General features: G+C 38.2%; 1 protein-coding gene across 6 annotated transcripts in view; it reads right to left on the bottom strand.

Annotated features, from left to right (window-relative positions):
• LOC110389490 (urease accessory protein UreG-like) overlaps positions 2739-27152 on the bottom strand; it is a 31672-nt gene continuing 7258 nt past the window's right edge. The window contains exons 2-6 of one of the 6 annotated variants that reach the window (XR_002433247.1): positions 25580-25661; positions 22979-23029; positions 22252-22290; positions 21761-21923; positions 17979-20412 (exon numbers count right to left, since the gene is read on the bottom strand). Coding sequence is in view for 3 of the 6 variants with exons in the window: in XM_021380001.1 (XP_021235676.1) it covers positions 20359-20412; positions 25580-25661 (136 nt within the window). In the remaining 3 variants the exon portion in view is untranslated. Of the gene's footprint in view, positions 2897-17978; positions 20413-21760; positions 22291-22978; positions 23030-25579; positions 25662-27152 lie in introns of those variants that run through there. The other 5 variants (XR_002433246.1, XR_002433245.1, XM_021380004.1 and 2 more) reach the window with 5 other exon arrangements.

Genomic DNA, 27152 nt, shown 5'->3' with positions numbered 1-27152 from the left:
CTTTGAGGCAAAAAAAAAAAAAAAAAAAAAAAAAAAAAAAAAAAAAACAGTTGTTGTCTTCCACACCAGCCCTGACCTCAACAACATCAAAACACTCTCTAACATAGAGAGCCACGCCACTGCTCCTCCTTTTTTGCCTATCCCTTCTGAAGAGCTTACTGGCATCAATTGCAGCACTTCAGCTGTGGAAGTGACCCAACTATGCTTCAGTAATGGCAACTAAGTCATAGTTTAGTGGCTTCCAGCTCCTCCTTTTTGTTGCCCATGCTGCATGCATTTGTGTAGATGCACTTCTGTAGAGCACCTTTCTTCATCTCCAATTCCATCATCATTTCCCCCACACTCTTCTTTAGCAATCCTGATTTTATTCCCTTCCCAATTCATACCTAATTTAAAGCCCTCTCAATGAGCCCTGCCAGCTCCTGAGCCAGGATCTGTTTCCCCATTTGAGACAGGTGAAATCCGTTTGCAGCCATCTGGCCAGGCACTGAGTAAGTGGCTGCATGGTAAAATAAATAAATAAATAAATTATTGCAATTACATCCGCCTCTCAGAAGCATATTTGTGACATGGGATTTCCTGGTCTTCTCATTATCCCTCTCTGCCACTGAGGGGATAGTGGAAAACACCACCTCTACTCCTGCTCCATTAACTAACTGTCCTAGTGCCCTGAAGTCCCATTCAACAGTCCTCAGGCTTCTCTCAGCAACTTCATTGCTGCTGGCTATCATCCTCTCCAGACTGGAAAGATAAGGATTTGATGGGTAAACTGTTCAGTGGATGGGGAACTAGTTGTGAAATCATACCCAGAGGTAGTGGTCAGTGGCTCAATATCTGGACGGAGATCAGCGATGAATGTTTCCCTCAGGTGTCAGTATTGGACTAGCAAATGTGATCCCATCTTCAAGAAGGGCTGGAAAGATGATCCTGGTAGTTACAGACCTATCAGTCTCACCTCGGTGCCAGGGAAGGTTATGGAACATATAATCTCAGAATACACTGTGGATCAGTTAAAGGTCAACCAGGGGATCAGGCCCAGTCAGCATGGGTTTATGAATGGTAGATCCTGTTTGACAAACCTGATTTCGTTCTGTGACATGGCGACCCGCTTAGTGGATGAAGGCAAGGCTGTCGATATGGTCTATCTGGACTTCAGTAAGGCCTTTGACACTGTCCCCCACAGCATCCTTGTGGAGAAGCTGGCTGCCCATGGTTTGGATGAGCATACTCTCTGCTGGTGTGAAACACTGGCTGGATGGATAGGCCCAAAGAGTTGTGGTCAGTGTAGTTAAATCCAGTTGGCAGCCAGTCACAAGCATTGTCCCCCAGGGCTCTTTATTGGGGCTGCTTCAATTCAACATCTTTATCAATGACCTTGATGAGGGGATTGAGTGCACCCTCAGTAAGTTTGCAGATGACACCAAGTTGGGAAGGAGTGTTGATCTGTCGAAGGGTAGAAAGGCACTACAGAGGGACCTGGATAGACTGCATCGACGTGCCAAGGCAAACCATATGAATTTCAACAGGGCCAAGTGTTGGGTCCTGCACTTTGGTCACAGCAACCCCAGGCAACCCTGCAGGCTTGGGGAGGAGTGGCTGGAAGGCTACCTGATGGAAAGGGACCTTGGTGTGCTGATGGACAGTTGGCTGAATATGAGCCAGCAGTGTGCCCAGGTGACCAAGAAGGCCAGTGGCATCCTGGCTTGTCTAAGGAGTAGTGTGGTGAGCAGGACTAGGGAAGTAATCCTGCCCCTGTGCTCAGCATTGGTGAGTCCTCACCTCGAGTACTGTGTTCAGTTTTGGGTGCCCCAGTACAGAAAGGACATTGAGGTGCTGGAGCATGTCCAAAGAAGGGCAAAAAGGCTGGTGAAGGGGTTAGAGAATATGCCCTATGAGGAGTGACTAAAATAACTGGGGCTGTTTAGTCTGGGGAAGAGGAGGCTGAGGGGAGACCTTATTGCTCTCTTCAAATACCTGAAAGGTGATTGCAGTGATAGTGGGGTTGGTCTCTTCTCACTGATGACAGGTGACCTGACAAGAGGAAATGGCCTCAAGTTGCGCCAGGGGAGGTTTAGGTTGGATGTCAGGAAAAACTTCTTTCCAGAAAGGGTTGTTAAGCACTGGAATAGGCTCCCCAGGGAGGTGGTTGAGTCACCATCCCTGAATGTGCTTAAAAATCTTTTGGATGTGGTGCTCGGGGACATGATTTAGCTGTGGGTTATTAGAGCAGTGTGGTTAGGTTGCAGTTGGACTTGATGATCTTGAAGGTCCTTTCCAACCTGAGTAATTCTATGATTCTATGATTCTGTTAGGAGCAGTACTCTTTAATATCTTCATCAATTACATTGACATTGAAAGTGAGATTGAATGCATTTGTAGTAAGTTTGTGGATGACACCAAGCTATGTGGCATGACGAACAAGTCCAAGGGATGGGGTGCCATGCAGAGAAACCCACAGAGGCTTGAGCAGTGGGCCCATGTAAATTTCATGAGGTTCAACAAATCCAAGTGCAATATCTTGAACTGACTCATAGCAACCACCATTATCAATACAAGCTGAGGGACAAAAGGATTGAGAGCAGCCCTTGCCGGCTTGGGAGTACTGGTGTATGGCAAACTGGACATGAGCCAGCGATACGCCCTTGCAGCCCAGAAAGCCAGCTGTATCATGGGCTGCATCAAAAGAAGAATGGTCTGCAGGTCAAGGAAGGTAATCCTGCTCCTCTACTCTGCCTTGGTGATACCTTACCTGGAGTACGGTGTCCAGATGTGGAGTCCTCAGTAGAGGAGTGATGTGGACCTGTTGGAGCACATCCAGAGGAGGGCCACAAAAATGATCCAAGGGATGGAACACCTCTCATGTGAGGACAGGCTGAGAGAGCTGCGGCTGTTCACCCTGGAGAAGAGAAGGTGTGGAGAAGTGAAGAGAGACATGATAGCAGCCTTTCAGAATCTAAAAGGTGGCTATAAAGAAAGAAGGGGACAGAGTCTGTTGTGACAGGATGAGGGGAGATTATTTCAAATTAAAGGAGGGGAGATTTAGATTGGATATAAGGAAGAATTTTTTTACAGTAAGGGTGGTGAGGCACTGGAACAGATTGACTAGAGATACGATGGATACCCCTTCCTTAGGGGTATTCAAGGCTCTGGCTGGACCAGGCTCTAAGCAACCTGATCTAGCTGTAGTTGCTCCTGTTTATTGCAGGGGAGTTGGACTGTATGACTTTAACTCAAGAGATTCTATGATTCCGTGATAGGGTGGATCTTGTACAGTTCCAGTTTTCTACAGAAGTTGAAGTCATCTGTTCTACAGCTCACTGAACTAAAGGAATCCAAACATAATGGGGAGGTGGTTTCATCTTCCTCTGTCTTTAAAATATAGGACATCAACATTTTGAGATCTTTTTCTTTGAGATTTGACATCTTTTTCTTTGAGATTAACTACATCAGAGTATACCAGATGTATCCAAGTTGCTAGTGTGTTAGTGAAAATTTTTACTTGATTACTGAGATTGACAAAACAGAAGCTGAGATGCTGGAAAGAGAATTTTTTGTTTTGATTCAGACTACTCCTGAGAATACAAAATGGAAATCCTTCAAGGACTTGACTGTTAAACATTGTTGTATTAAAAAAAGGAGAGACTATCATAAAATTTAATTACTTTTCATTTAGCTGAGAAACAAAAGAGTTGGCCTGTCTTCAGCATATACTGAACAGTCATAAATCATAAAAAATGTGAAAGAAATGAAGGAAGAAAGAAAGAAGGGAAGGAGGGAAAGAAGGAGAGAAGGGGGAAGGGAAGGGAAATTATTAAAAAATCATTAAATTAATTAAAATAGCAGATTAGGTATGTATCTTATCAACTGCATCCTGATATGCTGGGTTCTTATTTGTAAGTTTCTTTAGAGAGGCAGTTTTTAAGCAGAGGTCTGGAATTTTCATAAATGGCTACATTATGTGAGATAGGTCTTTCAAGAAATCGTAAATGCTATGCATTTTAGAAAAATAGATAGAACTGGTAATGGGAAAGACTTTTGCATCAGGAACTCTTAAAAAACTGAAGAAAAGTGCACTAAAATTTTGAAGGTTAAGATACTTAACTAAGGTATATTAAAACTGTTTTGATGTTCTCATCACTGCCTGAACAAGAATTTATCTACAGCACTCTAAAATCACATTATTTCTAAATGACAGTATTCACACAGGATATTACACATTTTAATAATGAATATTCTCATTCTTGTAACTTTAATTAATCTTTCTGAGTGCTCCACACAGACAGCGTTTAAAAATGTTGATGCTAATCATCTTGGCTAATGTAAATATTCTAAATATGTATAACATCTGAACCATTACCTCTAGTTTTGACCTGTGAAAGGGTTTATTTATTTGCCTGTCAGTCTGCATAAACTTTTTCAGGATCCAAGCTAAAATTCTGTTATGTTGAAAACAAATACAGTAAGATGGGAAACAAAATACCAGTGTGAACCAACAAATGCTCACAGGTGACCTCTTTTTCTCCAGAATGTCTGTGAGCATAATTTAATGAGATCTTCCTACACTATTGCATATCTTCAATGTTTTCTCTTTTTTTTTGGCCAGGCATAACCTCCTCTCCTTTGAAACTGCCACGTTCCTTTTGACCTCCCATACCAGCTACACAATACTTATCAATGACAATTGTTACATATTTAACAATTACTGAAGTCATGCCTGGTTACTGGTTGATTGATTGATTGATTCTGAAAAGCTGCCCTTGGAATTTACAAATATATTCTTCTAGATACTTAATTGAAACTTACAGCTAAAAATTATCTTCAATTACGATAAGCACTGTAAGAATTGTTACTATTTTAAATACCCTTCAACTGGAATCTAAATCTAAATTAATGACGGTATACTGTTCGTCTTATATTTTATAATAATAGCTATATTATTAGTATACTTGAGAGTTAAGAAAGAAGGAGGGAAATGTCAATTTCTTCATCGTATTTTTATCATATTTCTTCATTAGCTCTATATTGAAAATCAAGACTGCTCAGTGTCTCTCCCACTCCCAAACAAGTATCAGAAAGTTTTTGTCAGACCTGCTGGTCAATGATCTAGAAGAATCGTTAGCAAAACAAGACTGATACTGTAACAGAAAACTAGAAGTTTTCTTGGTAGTTTTTTAGCCATGAATTTCACAAAATGGAAAGAGTACTGTCATTTGTTATGGTAAAGATATTTTGTATTGATTATTCAATAATTACAACATTTTTGAAGGTGTATCTACTGGCAGATTGACTAAAATTTCTAATCAGTAAATTTATTTCTAAAGCTTTTTCTTTTTCTTTACATAAAAAATCATACTTATTCATCGACCAAAACATACCATGTGAAAAGCGATTCCTCAAGTCACTGAGTATCTTTCCTTTACAAAACCACACAGACATGGCATATTTTAGAAAAATCCTTGGCAGCTGACTACTGTTTATTACCTAGTATTTTTGTGACAGAAATCTTCTTGACATACTTATTTATCCACTTACTTTTTTTTTCATTTAATTGGTTGGCTGGTTGGTTTTGGGGGGGGGGTTCGTTGGCTATTTTTGTTTTGTTTTGTTTTGTTTTTGCCTCAGAATATTCTCAACTTTTGAAGCTCAATGTTGCAAAACCTAAATATTCTCCAAAAAAGACCACCATTCTGAAAAATATTTATATAACATTGTCATGTATGTCCTTCCTTTGTAAACCACTCAGGAGCCTGTAGTTCAGTGAGGAAGTAGTTTTTGTAGTATTGGTAATTTGAAAGAAACCTTCATTCTGGAAACACAGCAATTTTCATTCCATTAGTAAAAATGTGCATCATTTTTGTAAATGTATTTTGAACAATGTGATTTAATTTTTTTGAAAGTGAAAATACTTAAAATATTTTGTACAGGTAATTTTTCAATATTTGGTAAATATTTTAAGTTCAACTTGATTCTGGTCTTCTGTTCTTCGATTTCATATTTTCATCTACCCATCTTAAAGACGGGAGGCATCTCTAAATAGAATTACTTTCTTATACATTTAAAGATATGTGTTTAGTTACAACAAGGCAATATTCTCCTTTATTAGTCATTAGCTGCAAGTAAATTACTTGTCATTGAAAGAAAGTACTTTGGTGGGGATTACTTGAGAAGGACCCTTGGCATGAAAGATGACCTGCTGCCCTCTTTCAGATGGTGCTATATGAGAGTGAATAGCTCATGGCTGTCTTCAGCATAACATAAGGAATTCTAACTTTAGTTTTCAGTATACATGAATTTCAATGAGGAAATAATCAGGAAACACTAGCAAATGTGAAAAAAAATGTCAATATATGAGCATTCACATATTTAATTATCTGTTTATCCTTACAAAATTTTAGGGGCACTCAACATATGTATAATGATATATAATTTAGAAATAAAATTTACATAAGATCTGCTCCACAAGTAATGCCTCCTATTTCATTATGTTGGCCTTTGATATCAGAGGCAGATGGTTGGTCGTATGGCAGCTGAAGCTGAATCTTCCTGCCAATATTATGTTAAATTTTGTTGCTGTGCAACAGATGGTGCAGAGGAGCAGTCCGACAAAATGACATGGAATTACTTCTGAAGCAAAGGTGTGTAACTGAATTCCTCCACGTGGGAGAAAATGGCAACTATTGATATTCATCTATGCTTGCTGAATATTTATAGACACCAAAAAGTGGATATCAACATTGTGAGGTGGTGGGTAGTGTCTTTCAGCAGTAGCAACAGCACTGTGAAAGACAAGCCGCATTCTGGACAGCCATGCACAGCTGTCACACCATGAAATGAAGAGCATCTTGATCAGCTCATCCACATGAATCAGCAGAATACAGTCAGGGAACTGTGTATAGAGTAGAATATTGGCTTCAACCTGTTGGGAATGATGGTGGCAATGCTGGAATATCTCAAAGTCTGTGCCAGGTAGGTCCCATATATGCTCATCAGGAACAGAAATATATACAAGTTTGTCAGGAACTAGTGAACAAAAATGAGGCTGAAGGTGATAGTTTCATGGATTGTCCATGATGAGATCTGGTGTCACCACTATAAGCCAGAATCCCTAAGAACTGTTTCCCACAGGATCTCATCCAATAATTCCTTATACAGTCAGAACTTCACTTTCCTGAAGTTCAAGGTCCCGAATCTGCTCTTTACCAGGCCCATATTCCTTGAGATCAGAAACTCAGGGCATGGTCACTACAACCCAGAATGCTGCAAGTCTTAGCCTCCTTAATGATCTGTTTTGAACCAGTGAGCACCAGAAGCACTTCTCCTCTTGTTCGTGTGTCAAATATTTGGATCTGGAAGGAATCTTTAACACACTGCAGGATCCTCCTGGATTACTTTCAATCCATCATTTTCTTTCCCAGCAAACATCCAGGTGACTGAAATCTCCTACCAGGATGAGACTCTGTGAGAGCGGTGCTTCTTGTAGCTGAAAGAAGAAAGCTTCATCCACCAGCAGCCCATAATCAGGCATCCTGTAGTAGACCCCAACCATCAGATGTAATTTATTGATCCAGTCCCTGATTTTTACCTACAAGTTCTCAACCTGATCATGGCTGCTTCTTAGAAACTGCTTTTTACTGTTTATCAGTTTCTTAACACAGAGGACAACTCTCCTTCCCCTCCTTACGAAGGCAGACTCTATGGAGCACAAGTGATAAGGAATGCAGCAAACAAGACATGGTGCCTTAATAGGAATGGTACAGAAATTTGTGTGGCAATTCATACAGGGAGGGTGCAGTTTCCCTCCCCACTCAAGATGGCAGCTCACATAACAGACATCGCCTTCTCACTAGGACTAGATATAGCCATGGTCTCCACTCAGCTAAAAGCCATCACCAAAAAAGAACATGACAACCTAGACTGAGCACCCATGCAGACATGCAGCTGTCCAGGTCTCTGGCTGCAGGAACTGCCTGAGCCTTTCTCTGGTACCAGAGGGAAGCAGAGATACCACTCGTGTGCATTGTGAGTGGGTGGCTGATCTACTCTGCCTAGTACAGGAGGTAGAAAAGAGGAAGTAGAAAGACTATCAGGGGGTGTGAAAGGAAGACAGACTGGTGGAGCGACTCCATGATGTCCCTGCAATGAAGGCACTGTGGGGATTCACTGCCTTCTCACCATCAGGCAGAATGAGGGTTCCTGAGAGACAGGGAGGAATAGAACCAGGTCCCTGCTCAGGATAGCCGGGAAACCCCTCCCAGCCTACTTCACCTTCCCAGGTTCCCTTGCACGATAGGTATAAGCCTCTGGAATTTGAGGGACAGGTAAATGAGAATGCTGATGGAGGTCCAAGGAGGGTTGTCTAGAATGAGTTAGCCATTCACATGCCTCAAGGCTTCCTCTACTAAGAACAAAAGAAGGGTAATTGTCATAGGTGACTCTCTTCCGAGGGGAATAGAGGGCCCAATATGCCAACTGGAGCTTTCCTGCAGGGAATTTTGCTGCCTCACTGGAGCCTGGGTCAGGACATTATTAGGAAGCTCCCCGATCTGGAACAGCCCTCCAATTACTACCAACTTCTGGTAGTTCAGATTGGAGTCTGTTATAGACCACCCAACCAGGATGAAAAGATAGATGAGGCATTCTATGAGCAGCTGACAGAAGTCACACAATTGCTAGCTCTTGTTTTCATGGAGGACTTCAACTTACCTCACATTTACTAGAAGTATAATACAGCTGAGAAGAAGCAGTCTAGGAGGTTCGTGGAATGTGTGGAAGGTAATTTCATGAAACAGCTGGTAAGAAAGCCTACCAGGGGAAGCATCCCACTAGACCTGCTCTTTACAGAGAAGGACTGCTGGGAGACATAGTAGTCAGAAGCTGTCTTGTGTAGAGTGGCTATTAAATATTCTTGGTTAAGTCAGGAGAAGGGGGGTTAGCAAAAGTGTTACCCTGGATTTCTGGGTAGAATGCTGGTTGGGAGAATCCCCTGACAGTCAGTCCTGAATGGGAAAGGGATCCTGGAAGGCTGGACATTCCTCAAGAAGAAAATCTTAAAGGCACAGGAGCAGGCTGTCCTCACATGCTGTAAGATGAGTCATCAGGGAAGAAGACTGGCCTGGCTGAACAGGGAGATTTTGTTGAGACTCTAGGAAAAAAAAGAGTTTACCATCATTGGAAGAAGGGACAAGCAACTCAGGAAGAGTACAAGGGTGTTAGGATCTGCAGAGAAAAAATCAGGAAGGGAAATGCCCAGAAAGAACTTAGTCTGGTCACCACTGTTAAAGAAAAGAAACAGTGTTTTTACAAATTCATTTTCAGCAAGAAGAGGGCCAAAGAGAATCTCCATCCTTTATAGGATGCTGCAGTTAATATTATCACTGAGGATGAGAAAAAGGCTGAGGTTCTCAATGCCTTCTTTACTAATGTCTTTAATAGTCAGACCAGTCATCCTCAGGGTACTCAGCCTTCTAAACTGGAAGACAGGGATGGAGAGCCGAACAAACCCTACATAATTCAGGATAAAACAGTTATGGATCTCCTGGTCCATCTGGACTGCCACAAGTCCATGCTGCCAGATGGGATCCACCCAAGAGTATTGAGAGAGCTGGCAGAAATGATTTCCAAGCGACATTCCATCATTTACCAGCAGCCCTGGCCAATCAAGGAGCTCCCACATGACTGGAGACTTACCAATGTGACAGCCATCTACAGGAAGGATTGGAATGGGCATCTGGGGAACCACAGGCCTGTCTGCTTTGCCTTGGTTTCAGGAAAGGTCATGGAGCAGATTATCTTGAGTGCAATCACACAGCACATGAGGGACAACTGGGGAATCAGTCCCAGTCAGCACAGGTTCATGAAAGGCAGGTCCTACTTGACCAACCTGAACTCCTCCTGTGACCGGGCAACCTGCTCAGTTGTCATGGCTTTATGATTTTCCATCAGTACTCCATGTTTTAACATCATGCAGTGGAATGGGAGTTAAAGAGTTAATGCTGTAGTTCCGTGGATTTTCAATAGTTCCAGTCTCTTGGTCTCAGAAAAGAAGGATGAACTACAACTCCCAGAAGATTTCATTTTTCTGTTTCTGTTTTCCATTTGGAGGAACAATAAAACTGACTGAGAGTCACGAGACTGCTTCTCTTTTCTTTCTGGCTCTTTTGCCTACAGCATTAGAGTAAGAAGTTTGGTTTCAGAAACTCTCTCATTTTACTTGATTTATTATCTTCAGTTCCAATCATACTGTATTATATTGTGTTATCTCATACTCTGCTGCTATGTTTAGTAAATTAAGTTTTTTTCCTTAACCTGTTGCCTCTGTTTTCTTTGTCTATGCCTATCTCACTATCTTTTCCCTTCCACTCCCTTTTCCCAGGACCGGTATTCATGAGTCCCCTCAGCCCCTTGTCACGGAACTAGACCGAGCCAGGACAAACAGTGACACTAGTGGATGAGGGAAAGGCTGTGGATGTAGTCTGCCTAGACTTTATAATGTCTTTGATACTGTCTCCCACAGTATTCTGCTGGAGAAGCTGACAATTCATGGCTTGGACAGGTGTACTCTTCACTGGATAAAAAACTGGCTGGATAGCCGTGCCCAGAGAGTGGTGGAATGGAATTAAATCCAGCTGGCGACTGGTCATGTGTGGTGTTCCTCAGGTATCAGTATTGGGACCAGCCCTATTCAATATCTTTATTGATGACCTAGACACGGGAATTGAGAACACCCTCAGTAAGTTTACAGATGACATCAAGTTGGAAGGAACCACTGATCTGCCTGAGGGCAGGAAGTCTCTACAGATGATAGGCTGAATTTATGATTTGCGGCCATTTTTATGACATTTAACAAGATCAAGTCCTGGGTCCTGCACTTTGATCACAGCAACCTCATGTAGTGATGCAGGCTTGAGGCAGAGTGTCTGGGTAGCTGTGTGGAGAAAAGAATCTGAGGATGTTAGTCAATAGACAGCGGAACATGAGCCAGCCATGTGCTGAAGTGGCCAAGGCCAATGGCATCCTGGCTTGTATCAGAAACAGAGCAGTCAGTAGGAGCAGATAGGTGATTATTCCCCTTTACTCAGCTCTGGTGAGGCCACACTTTGAGTGCTGTGTTCAGTTTTGGGCACATCAAGATATCAAGGGCACACTGGAGTGTGTGTATAGTATTTCATTTGTGTGATTAATTTCACCATGTTTCCATAATTACAATCAGGTCATAGTTTTCTAATTGCACCATGGCTTCCACCTCCTCCTGCTTATTTCCCATGCTGCATTCATTGGTGTAGAGGCACTTCAGCTAGGCTATCAGCCATGTTACCTTCTTAGAGGAGCCCTCCCAAATTTTATTGAGATAAACCTGAGGTTTTCTCTTGCTGCTTCCTAAAGGGACCATGTTCCCTGGCTCTTCTCTGTCACTCGGAAGTGTCTTTCCCCACCAAATCTAGTTTAAAGCTCTGCTGATCAGTCTAGCCAGCTTGCTGTTCAAAACATTCTTTCCCCTCCAGGTCAGTTGTGTCCCATCTGACGTCAACATACCTGGTCTCTCAAAGTTGCATCCAAACACTGGGCCATTCACTAACAAGAGAGACACGGACAAATTGAGAAGAGTCCAGTGGAGGGCGAAGTCAAGGGACTGGAGCACCTCTCTTCTGGGGAGAGGCTGAGAGATCTGGTACTGTTCAACCTGGAGAAGAGAATGCTCAGGATGGGTCTAATCAATGTTTGTAAATATTTGATGAGAGGGTGCAAAGAGGAGGGAGCCAGGCTCTTTGCAGTAGTGCACAGTGCCAGAAAGAGTCAATGGGTACAATCTGCCTAGACATGGTCTTGGTCAACCTACTCAAGGCATCCCATCTTGAGTTGAGCATTTGGACTAGAGGAAATATAGAAGTCCCTTCCAACCTTAACCATTTTGATCTTGTAATAGACAAAATGTTATCTGTCATGGTATATCAACATATTTCTCAGGCAAAGCACACAGACTAGGAAAGATTGTTTTATTGTGAGCAACTAAAAACAATCTATGTAGTTTAAAAAGAGACAACTAAAAACTGATTTAACCATAGTTCATATACTTATAAGTATTTTGTTAGTGACAGGTGGCAAATTCTGCTGCCTTAAAGCCTGAAAAAAAAAAAAAAAAAAACAATTTGAGAAAAGAAATAACAGACCCATTTTAAGAAGCATGGGTAGTCAGATGCTAAAACGATTCATCTAAGAAAATGATGGATTCCCCATACTGGAAGTATATAAATCAAGATGAGATATTGTTTGAAATACATGCTTCTGCTAAGGCAATGCTAAGTCTTGAAGCAGGACCAGGGCAGAAAAATTCAGGATCTTCTGTAACACAGTAGATGAGAAAAGATTATCAAAACATTCTTTTTCTAATGTTCAATTTTGTAATCTGATAAATTGCATAAGCAATATGACCCCACTGAAGTTGTGCTGAAGCAATGTCCTTAAATTTGTAAGGCCTTCTCAGTGTACTTTAATTTTTTTTTCCATAATTTTTAAAAATTTATTGTGGACATGTTAAAAATTAAACTGTCAATATCAGTTTCAAGGAAGCATGAAGAATTAGAAAGATCATGTTTCACGAGCATTTGTGCAAATGTTTGGTTTTTTTTAAGTTATTTCAAACGCAAATGCAGACCTTTTTGTGATATTTTTCCTATATCCCTTTCCTTCCTTCTACTTTCTTTGCTTAATTTGATTTTGAAGACAAGTTTCTACCTTAGGAGCATATGCTAACAAAGTGTGCATCTGTGTAAACTGAATGTTGACATTTAAGTTTGTGCATTTATGTCTGAAACCAAAAAAATTCCCATGCATTTCTTTCTCTTGGAGCCGTCAAGGCTTAGCATTTGGGATTGATGAACTCTAGCATCACAGAGCAATTTTGGTTGCCTAGATCATTCATTGCTTGCTGATTTTGCTTTAAACATGGAGTGACTGTCTTTGTTGAAGCTCAAATGCAGCTTCAAAGTAATTTTATCAGTTCTGGAATTTTCCAGAAGTAGTTCAGCTTTGCTTTTTTTCCACATCTATGTGAGGGGCTAATATCTCTGACTCGTTTTCAAGCTAATTCTAGTTTGACTTTTAACTAGAATATTTGCCATTAGAGGCACTTTAGGCTGTAGTGACTATTCCATGTTGAGTTTGTGATCTCAAGGAATATGAGACTAGCAAAGATAAAAGTCAGCACTCTGAACTCCAGAATAGTGAACTTCCAGCTGTTCAAGGAATTATTGGATGACATCCCCTGGGCAGCTGTCCTTAGATACAAAGGAACAGAGCAGAGCTGGAGACTCTTCAAGGATGCCCTTCTAAGAGCTCTCCATTCTCTATTACAAAAAATCAAACAGAATAGGCAGGAAAAGGGCATGGCTGAACAACGACCTGCTGGTCAAGCTGGCATGTAAAAAAGCCTGGGAAAAATATACAGATGCTATCTGGACATGTAGAGATTTGGTCAGGAAAGCCAAGCAAAGAAGTAACTGAACTTAGCAAGGGATGTAGGGGGTGGGGGAGGGGAGGGGGAAAGAGAGGGAGAGAGAGTGAGAAACAGGATTCTACAAGTACACTGATCAGAAGAGAAAGGCCTAGGAGAATGTAACTCCACTGATAAATGAGAACAGAGAACTGGTGACAGCAGACATGGTTCTCCATCAGGCTGAGGTGCTCAGCAAGTTCATTACTTCAGTCTTCACTGGCAGTCAGACTTCCCTTATCTCTCATGTCCCTGAACATCTAAGTGGGTCTGGGGATGAAAATCCTTCACACTGTAAATGAAGAGCAAGTTCAAGGCCATCTAATGAAATTGAAGTCTAAGGGACCAGATGACACGAATCCCAAGGTTCTAAAGAAATTGGTTGACATGGTTACCAAGCCACTCTCTATCATTTTCAAAACATCATGGCTGTCAGGTGAAGTCCCTGGTGACTGGAAAAAGGGAAACTCCACTCCCGTTTTTAAGAAAAAGGAAGATCTGGGAAACTACAAAGCAGTGAGCCTCACCTCAGCACCTGGGAAGATCATGGAGGAGACCCTCCTGGAAGTTATATTAAGGTACATACAAGACAAGGAAGTGATCTGAGACAGCCAGCACAGCTTCACTAAAGGCTGATCGTGCCTGACCAATCTGATGTTCTTCTACAATGGAGTGACTGCATCACTTCACAAAGAAAGAGCACCTGATGTTGCCTACCTGGACTTCTGTGAAGCCTTTCATATGGTACCACACCACATTCTTATCTCTAAACTGAAGAGATATGGATTTAAAGAGTTGACTATTCGGTGGATAAGGAATTGGTTGAATGGTCTCAACCAGAGAGTTGTGGTAAATGGCTCTACATTAAGTGGAGGCTGGTGATGAGTGGTGTCTCTAACGGTTCCATCTTGGAACTGGTGTTCTTTAATATCTTTATCAATGACTTTGACAGCAAGTTTGCTGACAACACTGTGTGGTGCAGTTGCTATGACAGAAGGAAGGGATGCCATCCAAAGGGACCTGGACAAGTGTGAAAAAGTGTTCCCACATGGGTCCAATGAGATTCAGCAAGGCCATGTGCAAGACTGGGCAAAGAACTCATTGAGAGTATCCATGCAGAGAAATACTTGGAGGTTCTGGTGGATGAGAAGTTTGACATGAGCCAGCAGAGTGTGCTTGCAGCCAGGAAGGAAGGCCAACTCTTAGGCTGCATCAAAAGAGGGGTGGCCAGTAGGATGAGGAATGTGATTGTCTCCCTCTGTTCTGCCCTCATGAGGTTCCATCTGGATTATTTCTTCCAGGCATTCAACAGAATTACATGTTTTTCACATCCTACTTTTGTTGTTCCCAGAATACTCTTCTAAGTTAAAGCAAAAATAATTACAGGTATCCCTTAAAGTTTTAAACTACTAATTCCCAGCCTTTTCCTCCAAAATAATCTTAAAGGAACCATGAGGAATATATAGGGTCACAGAATCATAGAATGGTTTATGTTGGAAGGGACCTTTGAGAAAATCTTGTTTCAACCCTCCTGCTATAGGCAGGGACATCTCCCACTAGACCAGGTTGCTCAAAGCCCCATCCAGTCTGGCCTTGAACACCACCAGGGTGGAGGCATTCACAACCTCTCTGAGTGACCTGTTACAGTGTCTCACCACCCTCACAGTAAGGAATTTCTTCCTAATATCTAGTCTAAACTGACCCTCTTCCAATTTAAAGCCATTTCCCCTTGTTCTGTCACATTGTCACTATGTGCCCTTGTAAAAAGTCCCTCCTTTTCTTTCCTGCTGGCCCCTTTCAGGTACTTGAAGGCTGCTATAAGGTCCCCTGGAGCCTTCTCTTCTCCGGACTGAAAACTCCAACTCTCATATAGATGTTTATATGTAGTCAGTACTTAGTAAAGAGTTTAATAAGTTTTTTTGCTCCATTAAAAGAGGTAACCAACATCTATTTTTAAAGTAATTTCCTGTGAAATGTGATCAATGCATTCAATAATATCTGTTTTAACTTGCAAAATAAAAATTTGATCAAAAAAATTACTCAGAATCTCTCAAATCCTCAATCCAACAACACTTCAGCTAGAACGACAGAAATAAGAAAAGTGGGAGGATATTCAGGAAAAAAAAAAGATATCAGGAAGTTTTGTTTACTTTTTGTGTTGTTAAATTTTAAAATAACTTCAAATGCTTATATGAAAGTTATTTTAGAGTAGACTACAAGAAGCAGCAAATATTAACCAGAGAGACAACACATAACAGGACTCCCTTTGCAGTGTTTTTGTGGATAGTATTGTGTAGTTTTTGGAAATTAGGTGCCATGACTAGTTACTAAATAAATTATTTTAACACGGTGTAAGTGTGCCTTTATGCAATTAAAGAGGTCACTGTTAAGTACATTATTTTCCAAGTGTTTTTTATCTGGAACACCTACACATCTTCATGTAATTTATTTCATTATTCTGTTTCAATCCTTAAAAAAAAAATTAGTTAGTTCTGAATCCCCTCAAATTTAAATAATTTGCTACATGCTGCCTATATGTACATTCATAGAGTAAAATAAAAAATCATGTCCAGAATGTCTCTTGTCCCCACAAGATTCTTCAAATGTTCCTTTTCACAGAGACTGCTTTACCTGACATGGATTGTAAGCTTAATACAAGCTTTCAGGTTTGTCAATAAATATAAGACTGAAATTCAGACTACAGTGACCTTATCTCAAGAACAATTTGGAACTAGTGAATGCAGCAAGAGGAAGATAGGTTACTTTGACATATTTTTGGGTCTACCACACATGGACTCACGGATTCTTGTAAGTATCAAAATACATAACATTCTTTTGTTTATTTTTAATGACAATTCTTAATTGTAAGAAAAAAAATGCATGCATACATACACATACTTATATGGAAGTGGTTGAGATGTTGATAAAATACAATTTTCCACTGTTTCTCTAGTACATAACAGTCTAGCAGTAAGTAGGTGGCCAAGAAATAGAATGTCATAGAGGATCTATCCTTGGACAAAGAGATTACACTGTCAAATGACAATATGGAGAAATAAGAAAAAATTCTTTTTATTAGCCTAAGCTGGTCAAAACTTCATGTTAAGAAAGAAATATCCTCCCAGTAGGAAGAGAACTGTTCCACTTAGGAAAAATGAACAGAGTAAGGTAATACTTGAACAGATCAGTTCTGACTTTGGAAGTCCAATTTGACTCTATATTTAGAAACTTACAGTACTCTACCTCACTGTTTTATCTACTTTTAGGCTTATCTTTTACCCATAATGCCTTAGGCATTTGTCATCTGTCCACAGAACACAGATGATGAATTTGACACGATCTCTCAGTTTAGAAATTTTATTGGTACAGGTGGAAGTAGTGCAGTATCTGAAACATAATGTCAATTCAGATATATTGGAACAATTTCTGTTAGTAGCATGTCAAGTTTTTTTCCCAGAAAAAAAATAACAAGAAGTTAAAAGTTGTAGGATGTACTTATTTGTGTTTTCTTAATAAGTGCTTATTTCTTTTCTAAAGATTTGATGGTTTTGTTTTCTTACTAGCTTTTGTTTAATTTATTTTGCTTTATTTATGAGTTAATGTGTTTTTGCTGTATTGAAGAGGGAACATGCTAGGTCCCATTCTCACCATCCTACAAAGCAGCAAATCCTGTTATTTACAGGAAACTTGTGAGGTAGTCTTCATCGATAAATTATTTTAATTGATCATATTGTAATTTATTTAAGATTATTTTAATACTACATATATAAAAAAAAAAATTGTATTCTGTCACTTTAGGCTGTAGTTTGAAGAAACAATTATGAAAGAGAAGATATCACTTTTTAAACATTTTTCTTAGCTTTTAGACTAGGACTTCTTGAGTCCAAAAACTTTCCTATTCTTGAATACGAGCTTTTAATGTTAATATATAAATACAAGGAAGTTCTATTTCAGTAAATATGTTAATATTGACAACCAGCAGTTGATAATATAATAAAGAAATTCCTAGTAATTTCTTACTAAAATGGAAATTGTTTTACCTTTCATTTCCATTTTAAAATGGCAGGCCTCTGTAGATGGATTTTCTTATTATTTTTATGGAAAATAAGACTAGTTCTTGAAATAAGAAGTTAAAAGTGATATAAAAATAAAAGGGATTTTTATGATGTGATAATGTTTGGAGCATATTAAAATCTTAAAGGAAAAGTCAGAAATTTAACTTTCTTTTACAACAATGATTTTGTCAGACGGTGACCTCACTGTATAAAGAAGACCTCAGAAAAGTATCAGGTACTATTTGATTGCCTTAATATCCAAAAATCACAGGAAATTAAGTTGGAGACATGATAATTTTAAGATCTTAAATTCTTAGTGCTTCTTTTGACTATGTCTGGATGTATAGAAGAACTTAAACTTTGATTGCATGCAGACTTTTGGGATTAATTTAAAGAGCAGAAAGGAAAGATTGATTTTTATCTAAGAAACCTACTTCTAAAGAAAGAACTTTGTATCATTTTATTTTACAATCATGCATAATTGGAATTTAGACTGGCAAATCAAAAAGCTATAACAACACTATACAGTTTTTTATATAACAAAGGTGCAAATAATACATATAATACAATAACAAAGGTGCAAATAAAAACCCAAATATGTGAGACAGATAATGACAACTGCAAATTAAATAAGAACTTTGTACATTGAGCACTGTGATACAAACTTGCCTTTAGAATATTACTGTGAATTTCAAAGAATAACGGAAAATTTTTCTTCTGCCTCTTAAACAGTCTGTACTTTGGTAAATGAGTGGATATAGATTTTCTCAGCATGGGACAAACTGATTTCCCCAACATAAAAATGTGACCCTCCTTTGCCATTTATGATTTGCTTTGTGGGATTTTTTTTCCTTTCTTTTCATGCATTTGCATTATCATTTCATTAAACCCACTTACTTATTTTTAATTTTAATATGATCATAAACTCTACTGCTGCCTCACTTTGTTGTTTATTCAATTAACTGTTTAAATGTAGGCTGCCTTTTGCTCTGTGATAGTAATGCCTATCTATCTGATTACTTCCATGTGCAACCAGAGCTATTCTCAAGATGCAAAACCTTGTTTTTATCATGTGTTTAGACCAGTTAGTTGTGATTTCGTTCCTGAAATATTGTTAGAATGAAGTTAACACATGTAAGAATCACACTTCCTGTTGATAAAATTATAGAAGAAAAGAATGTAACATCATGTACACATAAGAAACCTAACTACATAAAAGTAGAATATATTACCTACCTATAGATAGTTCAGAAAAGCCAATTCTGATCCTGGATCATCAATGTACCTTTTTTTTTCTATTTAAATTCTACGTATATGGTGCTGTTTCACAGAAACCTGGAAAATCTGAAATTGATTATTCTGGTCTTTGCTTGATACTACTACCTATTCCAGCTTAGAAGAGAATTCTTTCTTGTTATATATATTCCAGCTAGCAGCTGATGCTTGACACCAAGTAAATGTTACGATATTGCCAATTGTACAAAGTGATTACAATAAATAATTCCAAGGATGAAGAGTGATCCTCTCTTAGCAGAAAAATAAATAAAAGGCAACATTCCTGATTTATTTAATCAAAACAAAATAAGGACTCTCCATACACAAATTTGGGATTTAACATCACCATGTTATGTCATCATGTGTAGTGGGCAACATACTTCTTATAGGTTGACTGGAGTCTGACCAACTCCATCACACAGAACTTAACTTCTTGAACAAATAGAGTAAATGATATCAACAGTAAATTGTCTTCCTCTAGAATGACCAGCACCATGGCTTCTGTTCAAGGCTGTGAAGGATAGTATGCTTACACTTCTGAGATCTTTTCACTCCTCTTTTCTCTAAAGACCCGTGACCAGACCTGTAGCCCATGAATAACTCTTAATCATAGAATCATAGAATAGAATCATAGAATGGCTTAAGTTGGAAGGGACCTTGATGTAGGCATCTTTGCCACCCACTAGACCCATTTCCCCAAGACCCCATTCAACCTGGCCTTGAACGCCTCCAGGAGTGGTGTGTCCACAACTTCTCTGGGCAATCTGTTCCAGTGCCTCTCCACACTCCAAGATTTTTTGCTAACATCTAACCTAAATGTCTCCTCTTTTATTTTAAAGCCATTCCCCCTTGTCCTATCACTGTCAGACTGTGTAAAAATTTGATCTCTATTATACTTACAAGCTCCTTTTAAATACTGAAATATGTCAGTGTAGTCTCCCTGGAGCCTTGTCCAGGCTGAACAAGTGCAGTTCCCTCAGCCTTTCTTCACAGGAGAGATGCTCCACCCTCTGATTGTCTTCATGGCTCCAGCCCTCAGCTCGCCTTATAGTGTAGCGTTTCACTTTGTCTCTGGCTTGTTGTTTAAGTCCTCTTTATTTGAGTAGCCAGAAACAGTCTGAATATTTTCACTCTCCTTTCCACAATTCAATTCTATGCAAAAATCCATATGGATTTTTTCTATCATAAAGTTATGTGTCTGCAATTGCAAGTAACCAGCTTGTTTCCCTTCTCTATAATTATGGACAAAAATAATTACCTATTGCGACTTATAATTTTGTGATGACACTGTGTTAATTATGCTTTTGAAAACAAAAGAATTGCACAAAATATAATTCCCTGCTCAAGAAGAGATGAACAAAAATAACCCAAGTTTCTCTAGCATTAGTTCCTACAGTAAAGCAAACAATTAATGGAAGAATTTATACTTTTGTCAGGGCAGCTGTCAGTTGTCGTCTGTTGCATTCAGTTTCTGCTACCAGAGGTGAATCAGTGTTTTCTGCAAGAACAAAACATCACTGGAGAAAAGTCATGCAGATGCTATTGTTCTATCCTAGATTCCAAATCTGCAGCTATATTTGTCTCCTCATGTTTCTGGGAAAATAAATAAATAAATAAATAAATAAATAAATAAATGGCCACAGAATGAACATAAAGACATAGAAATAAAACATGTTCAAAATCTGAATGACTTTCTTCTCTTAGCATGTTGCTCTAAACCTGCAGCAGTCTGTAGTGATTACATAGGAATTCAGACTTGCTATTTCTGAACTATCTTTAGGAAATAGTTAGCCATCACAGAATCACATAATACTTGAAGTTGGAACGGACCAGTCTCCACTCAAACATGGTTATATAGAGCTCAAATAGATTCGCCTAGATTATAGTGTCCCTTATAAAACTTCTAGATCACTCAAATTTCTAGGTGAACTTAAGATTCTAAGAACTGAAGTGCAATATTGTTTCTGGAAGCTTTGACATACACAGAAAAATATCTGAAACTTCTTGATGCTGCTTAGATAAATTATTATTGAAACTGTATTAGTGTCTCTCTTTGTGCCTTTCAACTACTTAAAGAAGATCGATGTCAACAGAAAGGGAAATACGAGCTGCCATGGAACGCCTTTCTTAAGGCTAGTCATGGTAGTGCTACTTCAGACAGTTACTGGCTACTTAAGCTGAAACACTAAGTATTGCACAACTAAGATTTTGCTGGATAAGAATAATGTCATTAAAAAACATTAACTGGATTTTGATCACATATTGTACTGTATGATTACATCATGAGAGAAATGATGCAGAAAATGAATGTCTATTGATTAGCTCAGGTAGAAAGGAAAAACAAAACTGTAACAGTAAATAATTCTACAGAAGATCCAGATCCATGTTGCAATTCTTAAGCATTCCTCATCAATAGTTGTCTTTCAGTTGTGATTGTAAATATTTCTGCTAGATGTTACTCAGATAAATTTAGAGGTAGAACAAAAAATGAATTAGTCTGGAATATGGCTTTCTTACCACTTAAGAAATTGAAGAGATATGAGAGATGGAGGCATATCTTTAATTAAGGGTGACCCTCACACCCTTTATACAACTCCACCACCTCATCTCTAATGTAGATGGACAATAGCAAGCTAAGTGTTGCACTGAACACATTGGAGGGAAGGGATGCCCTCCTGAGGGACCTGGATGATAACTAAGAACCTCATGAAGTTCTACAAGGTGAAGTGCAGGCTCCCGCACCTGGGTTGAGCAATTCTAAGCACAAATACAGGCTGAGTGGAAAAAGTATTCAAAGCAGCCCTGAGAAAAACAACTGGGGGATGTTAGCTGATGAAAAACTCAATATAAGCCAGCAATGTGCACTTACAGCCCAGAAAACCTGGGCTAGATCAAAAGAAGTGTCGATAGCAGTGAGAGGGAAATGAATCTTTGTCTCTACCCTGCTCTTGTCAGATTCTACAAGGAGTATAGTGTTGAGCTGTGGGATATCCAGCACAAGGCAGACATGGAGTTGTTGGAACTTGTCCAGAGGAGGGCTATGAGGATGATCAGAAGGCTGGAGAACCTTTGAAGTCAAGCTGAGAGAATTGAGGTTGTTCAGCCTGGAAAAGAGAAGGCCACAATGAGGCTTTAAAACAGCTTTTCAGTATCTAAGATTGCCTACAAGAAAGATGGATAGGGATTTGTTTTCAGGTAGTGTAATGACAGAAGGAAGGGCAATAGCTTTAAATTAAAAGAAAGGATATTTAAATTAGATGCTCAGAAGAAAATTTTCCTCATGAGAATGGTGAAGCACTGGAATAAGTTGCTCAGAGAAGTCACTGATGCCAGTCTCTTGAAGTGTTCAAGGCCAGGTTGGGTTGAGCTTTGAGAAACTTCATAAATGGAATGTGTCCCTAGTCACAGCAGTATGGTTGAAACTGTAGTTACCTTCAAGGTCCCCTTCGACCCAAACTATTCTATGACACTCTGAAAAGAAAACAAAAATAAGCCAAGAAAAAACAATACAAAATTAACTTATGCTCTAGATTCTCAAAAGACTTTAATTTTTCTTCATACTTGACCATTTTGCTCACTTGTATGAGATAATTAAGAAAGTTAAGGTAAGTTAGTGTCATTAAGTTATTCCATCTCACTCCCAATCAAGAGCTTCTTAAAAGGTCTTGTGAGCGTAGGCAAAGTGGAAAGATTTGATTTTGTGAGCCAAAAGAGGCCTGTGATCAGTTCCAAAACTATTTCATAAGGAAAGAATATCTAAAAAGCTTTAACAACAGACTGATTATATAAAGTCATGAAGATATCCCTTGTTTCCTCATGTGATGTCACATAATAGTTTCATAATTATACAATGGCTCAATTAAGTAATTACAATATTGCTTACAAGTTTCATCATTATTAAGTCTTAAACTATTTAATCTTCATGTTCATATATTAAACCATCATATAAATTAGATAAAAATATAATAAATAATTTATTGTTAATATATAATATATAGGTAGCTTCATAATAGTAATATGATCCAATACTTACAATTCACATGTATTGTATCCAAATATAAAACAATATAGTTAAAAAAAAAAAAAAAGAAAGATCATTGATCAAAAAGTTTTCCTATATAGGCATTTTAAATTACATAGGACAATTTGCTGTACTTACAAATCAATTTCAACAAGGGATTAGTCTGACTGCTCCAGATTTTCAAATGCTCTAAGTAAGGAAACAAAGAATCCTGGAGCATCTTCTTGGCTGGAGATTAGGAATTTCTAATGATTTTCTAATTTTCTGTCTGTATCACAAATGGATTTACCTGCGTTAAACATGCTTGCACCTTGGAGGCAGAGACAACATTTGCATTATTCATTTTTATTCTGGCTATGGTAATTATGGTTTTATACCTGTCCAGATGAACACATTTTCAGAAATATAGTTATGAATTTGATAGTGTCAGTATGGTATTTACAACCCTGTTTTGATCTGGAAAACGATGACTTTTTATCCTAAGCCTTACTGTATTTTTTTTTTTTTCCCATTAGGAATACAAAGTGTACCAAGTAATTTTTGCAAGTGAGTTTCCCTCTAAGTAGATACCATATATTAACTTAGGATAACAAACTAACAAATGCTTCTTGTCTGTGTGCTCTGCCTGTTGCAAGTAATTAACCCTTTAACCAGTACAAGTGACAAAGTTCCAAATTTTTGAGAAGATATTACAGTGTTACTTACTATATCTGAACACTTACTGCAAAGGGAGATTAAAAATAGTATTTGCAAATGCAGAACTATTCTCTATTTACAGGTTTCCCTCTAAAATAAAAACTTTTTGCTCTTTTTAAAATATGTTGCAATTTATAGGTACTGAATGGAGTTCCAGTTATGCTGACTAGCCAGACCCTGTGAATTTCTTAGAGATCTCAGATTACCACTATAAGGAGAGGTGAATCACTCTGCTCTACCATACTCACAAGAGAAGGATTTACATAGAGGAAAAATGAGTGGGTCTTGTGTAAATAACAAGGGGATGGGAATTGTTAAGGTTTTAGGAGTGAGCTTTGAGAATATCATCTCCTGTTTTTTCTTTAAACGCTTTCCACTTGGCAATGATAGTCTGGATATCTTTGGAATATATTCATTTCATAAAAATATACTTTTCAAAGGTTCTTTTAAACGTTTCAGCAAACCAGTTCAGCCTTTATAGGGAAATGTAACTACATTTTTTCATTTTTCTGCTCCTACAAATGCTTACCCAAGTGCATCACTTTAAATGAGAGATTCACCTCACCCAGTGCAAAGTGAATATTAGAAGTATGCTTAGAGTTACGCTGCACATAGGCCTATTTGGCATGAGCATTTGTCTATTTGACAAATAGGTATCAATACTTACTACTTGTTACATCCATGATCTTTACATCACCTAGATCTATACGAGTAGGTAGGGGAGTAAGACTCTGCAGGAGGTAGTTACACAGTTTTTCTCCTTAGCAACACAAGAATAAGGAAACCAAAATATTTATTAGGCTATGCTGAACAGCATCCTGGTAGCATTGAGCAGAGAAGCAGCTGCAGTGGCATTTACATGCTCCAGTGGCTTAAACTGGATTGATGATCCAGTAGAACATCTGATGTTTGAAAGCACTGGACTGGTAGAAAGAATGACAAAAATTTTTTTTTTCCTGTCTTTTCTTTGTCGTCATGAATGTTGTCACAAACTCACAAGAACATTCTCTCTGTTCTTCCTTCCTTGTGTTTGAAGAATTATTAAAAAAAAAAGTAACAAAACTCACTGGAAGAAAAGCATTTAAGATGAAGTTCTATTTTTGCTGAAACTAAAATACAGTCTCCCAACTGCTTCTTAGTGAAATCATACACGAGATAATATTCATACATCTGCCACTTTTCTGTGTTCAGAAAATCACTATGTGGAACAGAATATTTTGTGACTGACTGTACTCCACTTTGGAATCTTTCTGAAACTTCCTTGGAAAAAGGAGGGGGGGAGGGGGGGTTGGGGAGGGGAGGAGAGCAAAGGTACAGTAAAGGAAAAAGTTCTAGAATTTATGTGACAAGATGAGACAATTATTTATCTTCTTGTAGCAATCTCTACTCTTTCAGATCTTACTGACGTTATTGAGTATATTGTTGAGTGTGCTGAGTTTAATTATGGGAACAAAACTCATTGTTTTATCACTGCATTTTGCCACCTCTATTGAGTGAAAAGTGATATGTGAATCTACAACTTTCAGATCTTAAAACCATTGCTGTTCTCGAGGGGGCAATGTATAGTTTTCACTACTGTTCTAATGGCCCTCAATATGGCATTATATTTGTGACCTATTTCTTAATCACAACTAGCAAAGACAGGCATTTACCCTTCCTTTGATGTTCAATTTCCTCCAAATCTTGAAGAAAAATAGCTTCTAAATATTAGGGATATAAATATGAGATCTCTTCCTGAGACCAGCAACAAAATGAGTTGGATCTAGGCAAAATTAGATGGGACAATGAATAGTAAGTGAACCATTTAGCCACCGAATGCCCTATCAAGAAGAAATATGCAGTGACAGATTCTATGTTCAGAATTGCTGTCTGCCTCAGTACCTACAGGTTCTGAATCAAGCTCTACTTGTTTATAACCTTTTCAATGCTAAGTAAGAGTATGCTGACCTGTTTAGGATCTCAGAAAAATGCAGCTTAGGTAACCTTATCTCCTTGCCCTTTTCCCTGTTAAACATGTAAGTAAACATAAAGGAAATAAAGTACCTCTTGGACGAAAGTTCGAAGGATCTGGGAAGCACTGAGGCTGATGGCAGAGCTGTCTTGGGGAAGAGAGAATGAGATAAACCTGGAAAAGAGGAAATTCATGAAAAGCTAAGCTGGGCCCTTGGAACAGAACAGAAAACCTGAAATTTTAGAAACAAAAGATCTAAAATGGATAAGCAAGCATAGTTATTTGATAGAGAAAGGTTATATTAGAAGATGTAAGAAGTAGATAATTGTATGTCAGTGGTTATAAGAGAATGAGAAGAAACTGGTGGCTAACTGAACATTGTTGCAGAATCAAAAAACAGTTTGAGGATTCAAATGAAGAGGAGAAAAGTGTAAGTAAGTCAGGAGAAGGAACAGTCTCCTTCTTTGTCTTCTATTTATATAAATATATATACATATATATATATATATCATAATTGTATCCTGAATATTCAGAACCTATCTGAGATTAAAAATAAGAATCATGTTTCTACCACACCATAAACACTGGAGTTGAAATTTATTGTCCCTACTGAGTATTTTGTAACAGAATAGAAGTACTTTTTGCCATCTTAATGAAGAAAAAGAAACATGAGAAAAAAAAAAAAAAACAGAAAATTCTTAGCTTTTGGATTTGATTTTCACCATTCATGTTTGCACAAGTTGGGGCCTTTATAAAGGAATTACATGGAGCTCATTGAACTATATTTACATACTAAAAACAAACAAACAAATTTAAAAAAAATGCTGGGGTTTATAACATGTCAGTTTCATAACTTCAGAAATTTATATCCCTTGTTGAAAAATAAGTTTGGTTGGAAAACTATGACTAATACATGATTTCCCTCAAAGGACTAGTTTAATATGGAAAACTACCTTCCATATTAAAGCACAAAGGATTTGGCATCCAAGCTTGCTAATAATCTGGAGTCAATACAATAGATTTAATCTTTCCATTCCTTTTTCATGAATAACTTCTTTGGCTAAAATATAGATTATTCTCATTGCCATAATTTCTGTCTTAACTGAATTTGCTCAGAATGAGAATTATTAGCAAGTGTTGTGTGGTGAGAAGATTTGTTTGGATAATGTGGTTTTAACAACTCTTGTTCTGCCCAGAATACACATTCTTCCTTAAAAGGATGTAAGGATGTGATAGTACATAGTTTATATACTACATTTGGTAAGAGAATAACTTCAATGTGCATGTATTCAATGATTATTGGATAGGATAAAAGAAAACATAATCCAAAATAATACAAAGATGTTACAAGAAGAGTCATTACAAGTGAAACATACTTCTTTTTCAGTGAAATTTATGTTTATGTAGATCAGTCCTGGACACACGATTGAAATATTCCTTCTGATATCAAATTTAAAGAATTCACAACATTTTAAATAATATGAACACACTGGTCGTAAAAAATGCTAGACTAGTAACACTTTGTAGTAAAGACTTCAGGGTTTTTTTTTTTTGTTTTTTTGTTTTTTTTTTTTTTTAAATCTAGACTGACTTGCTAATTAACTTACAGGTAATTCTGGAGAAATCACATTTAGAAATGAAAGAATAATTTAGTTTCCGTTGAAG

This window comes from Numida meleagris, chromosome Z (assembly GCF_002078875.1).
Source record: "Numida meleagris isolate 19003 breed g44 Domestic line chromosome Z, NumMel1.0, whole genome shotgun sequence".
Lineage (NCBI taxonomy): Eukaryota > Metazoa > Chordata > Aves > Galliformes > Numididae > Numida > Numida meleagris.
This window is presented reverse-complemented; position numbering and strand designations above follow the sequence as displayed.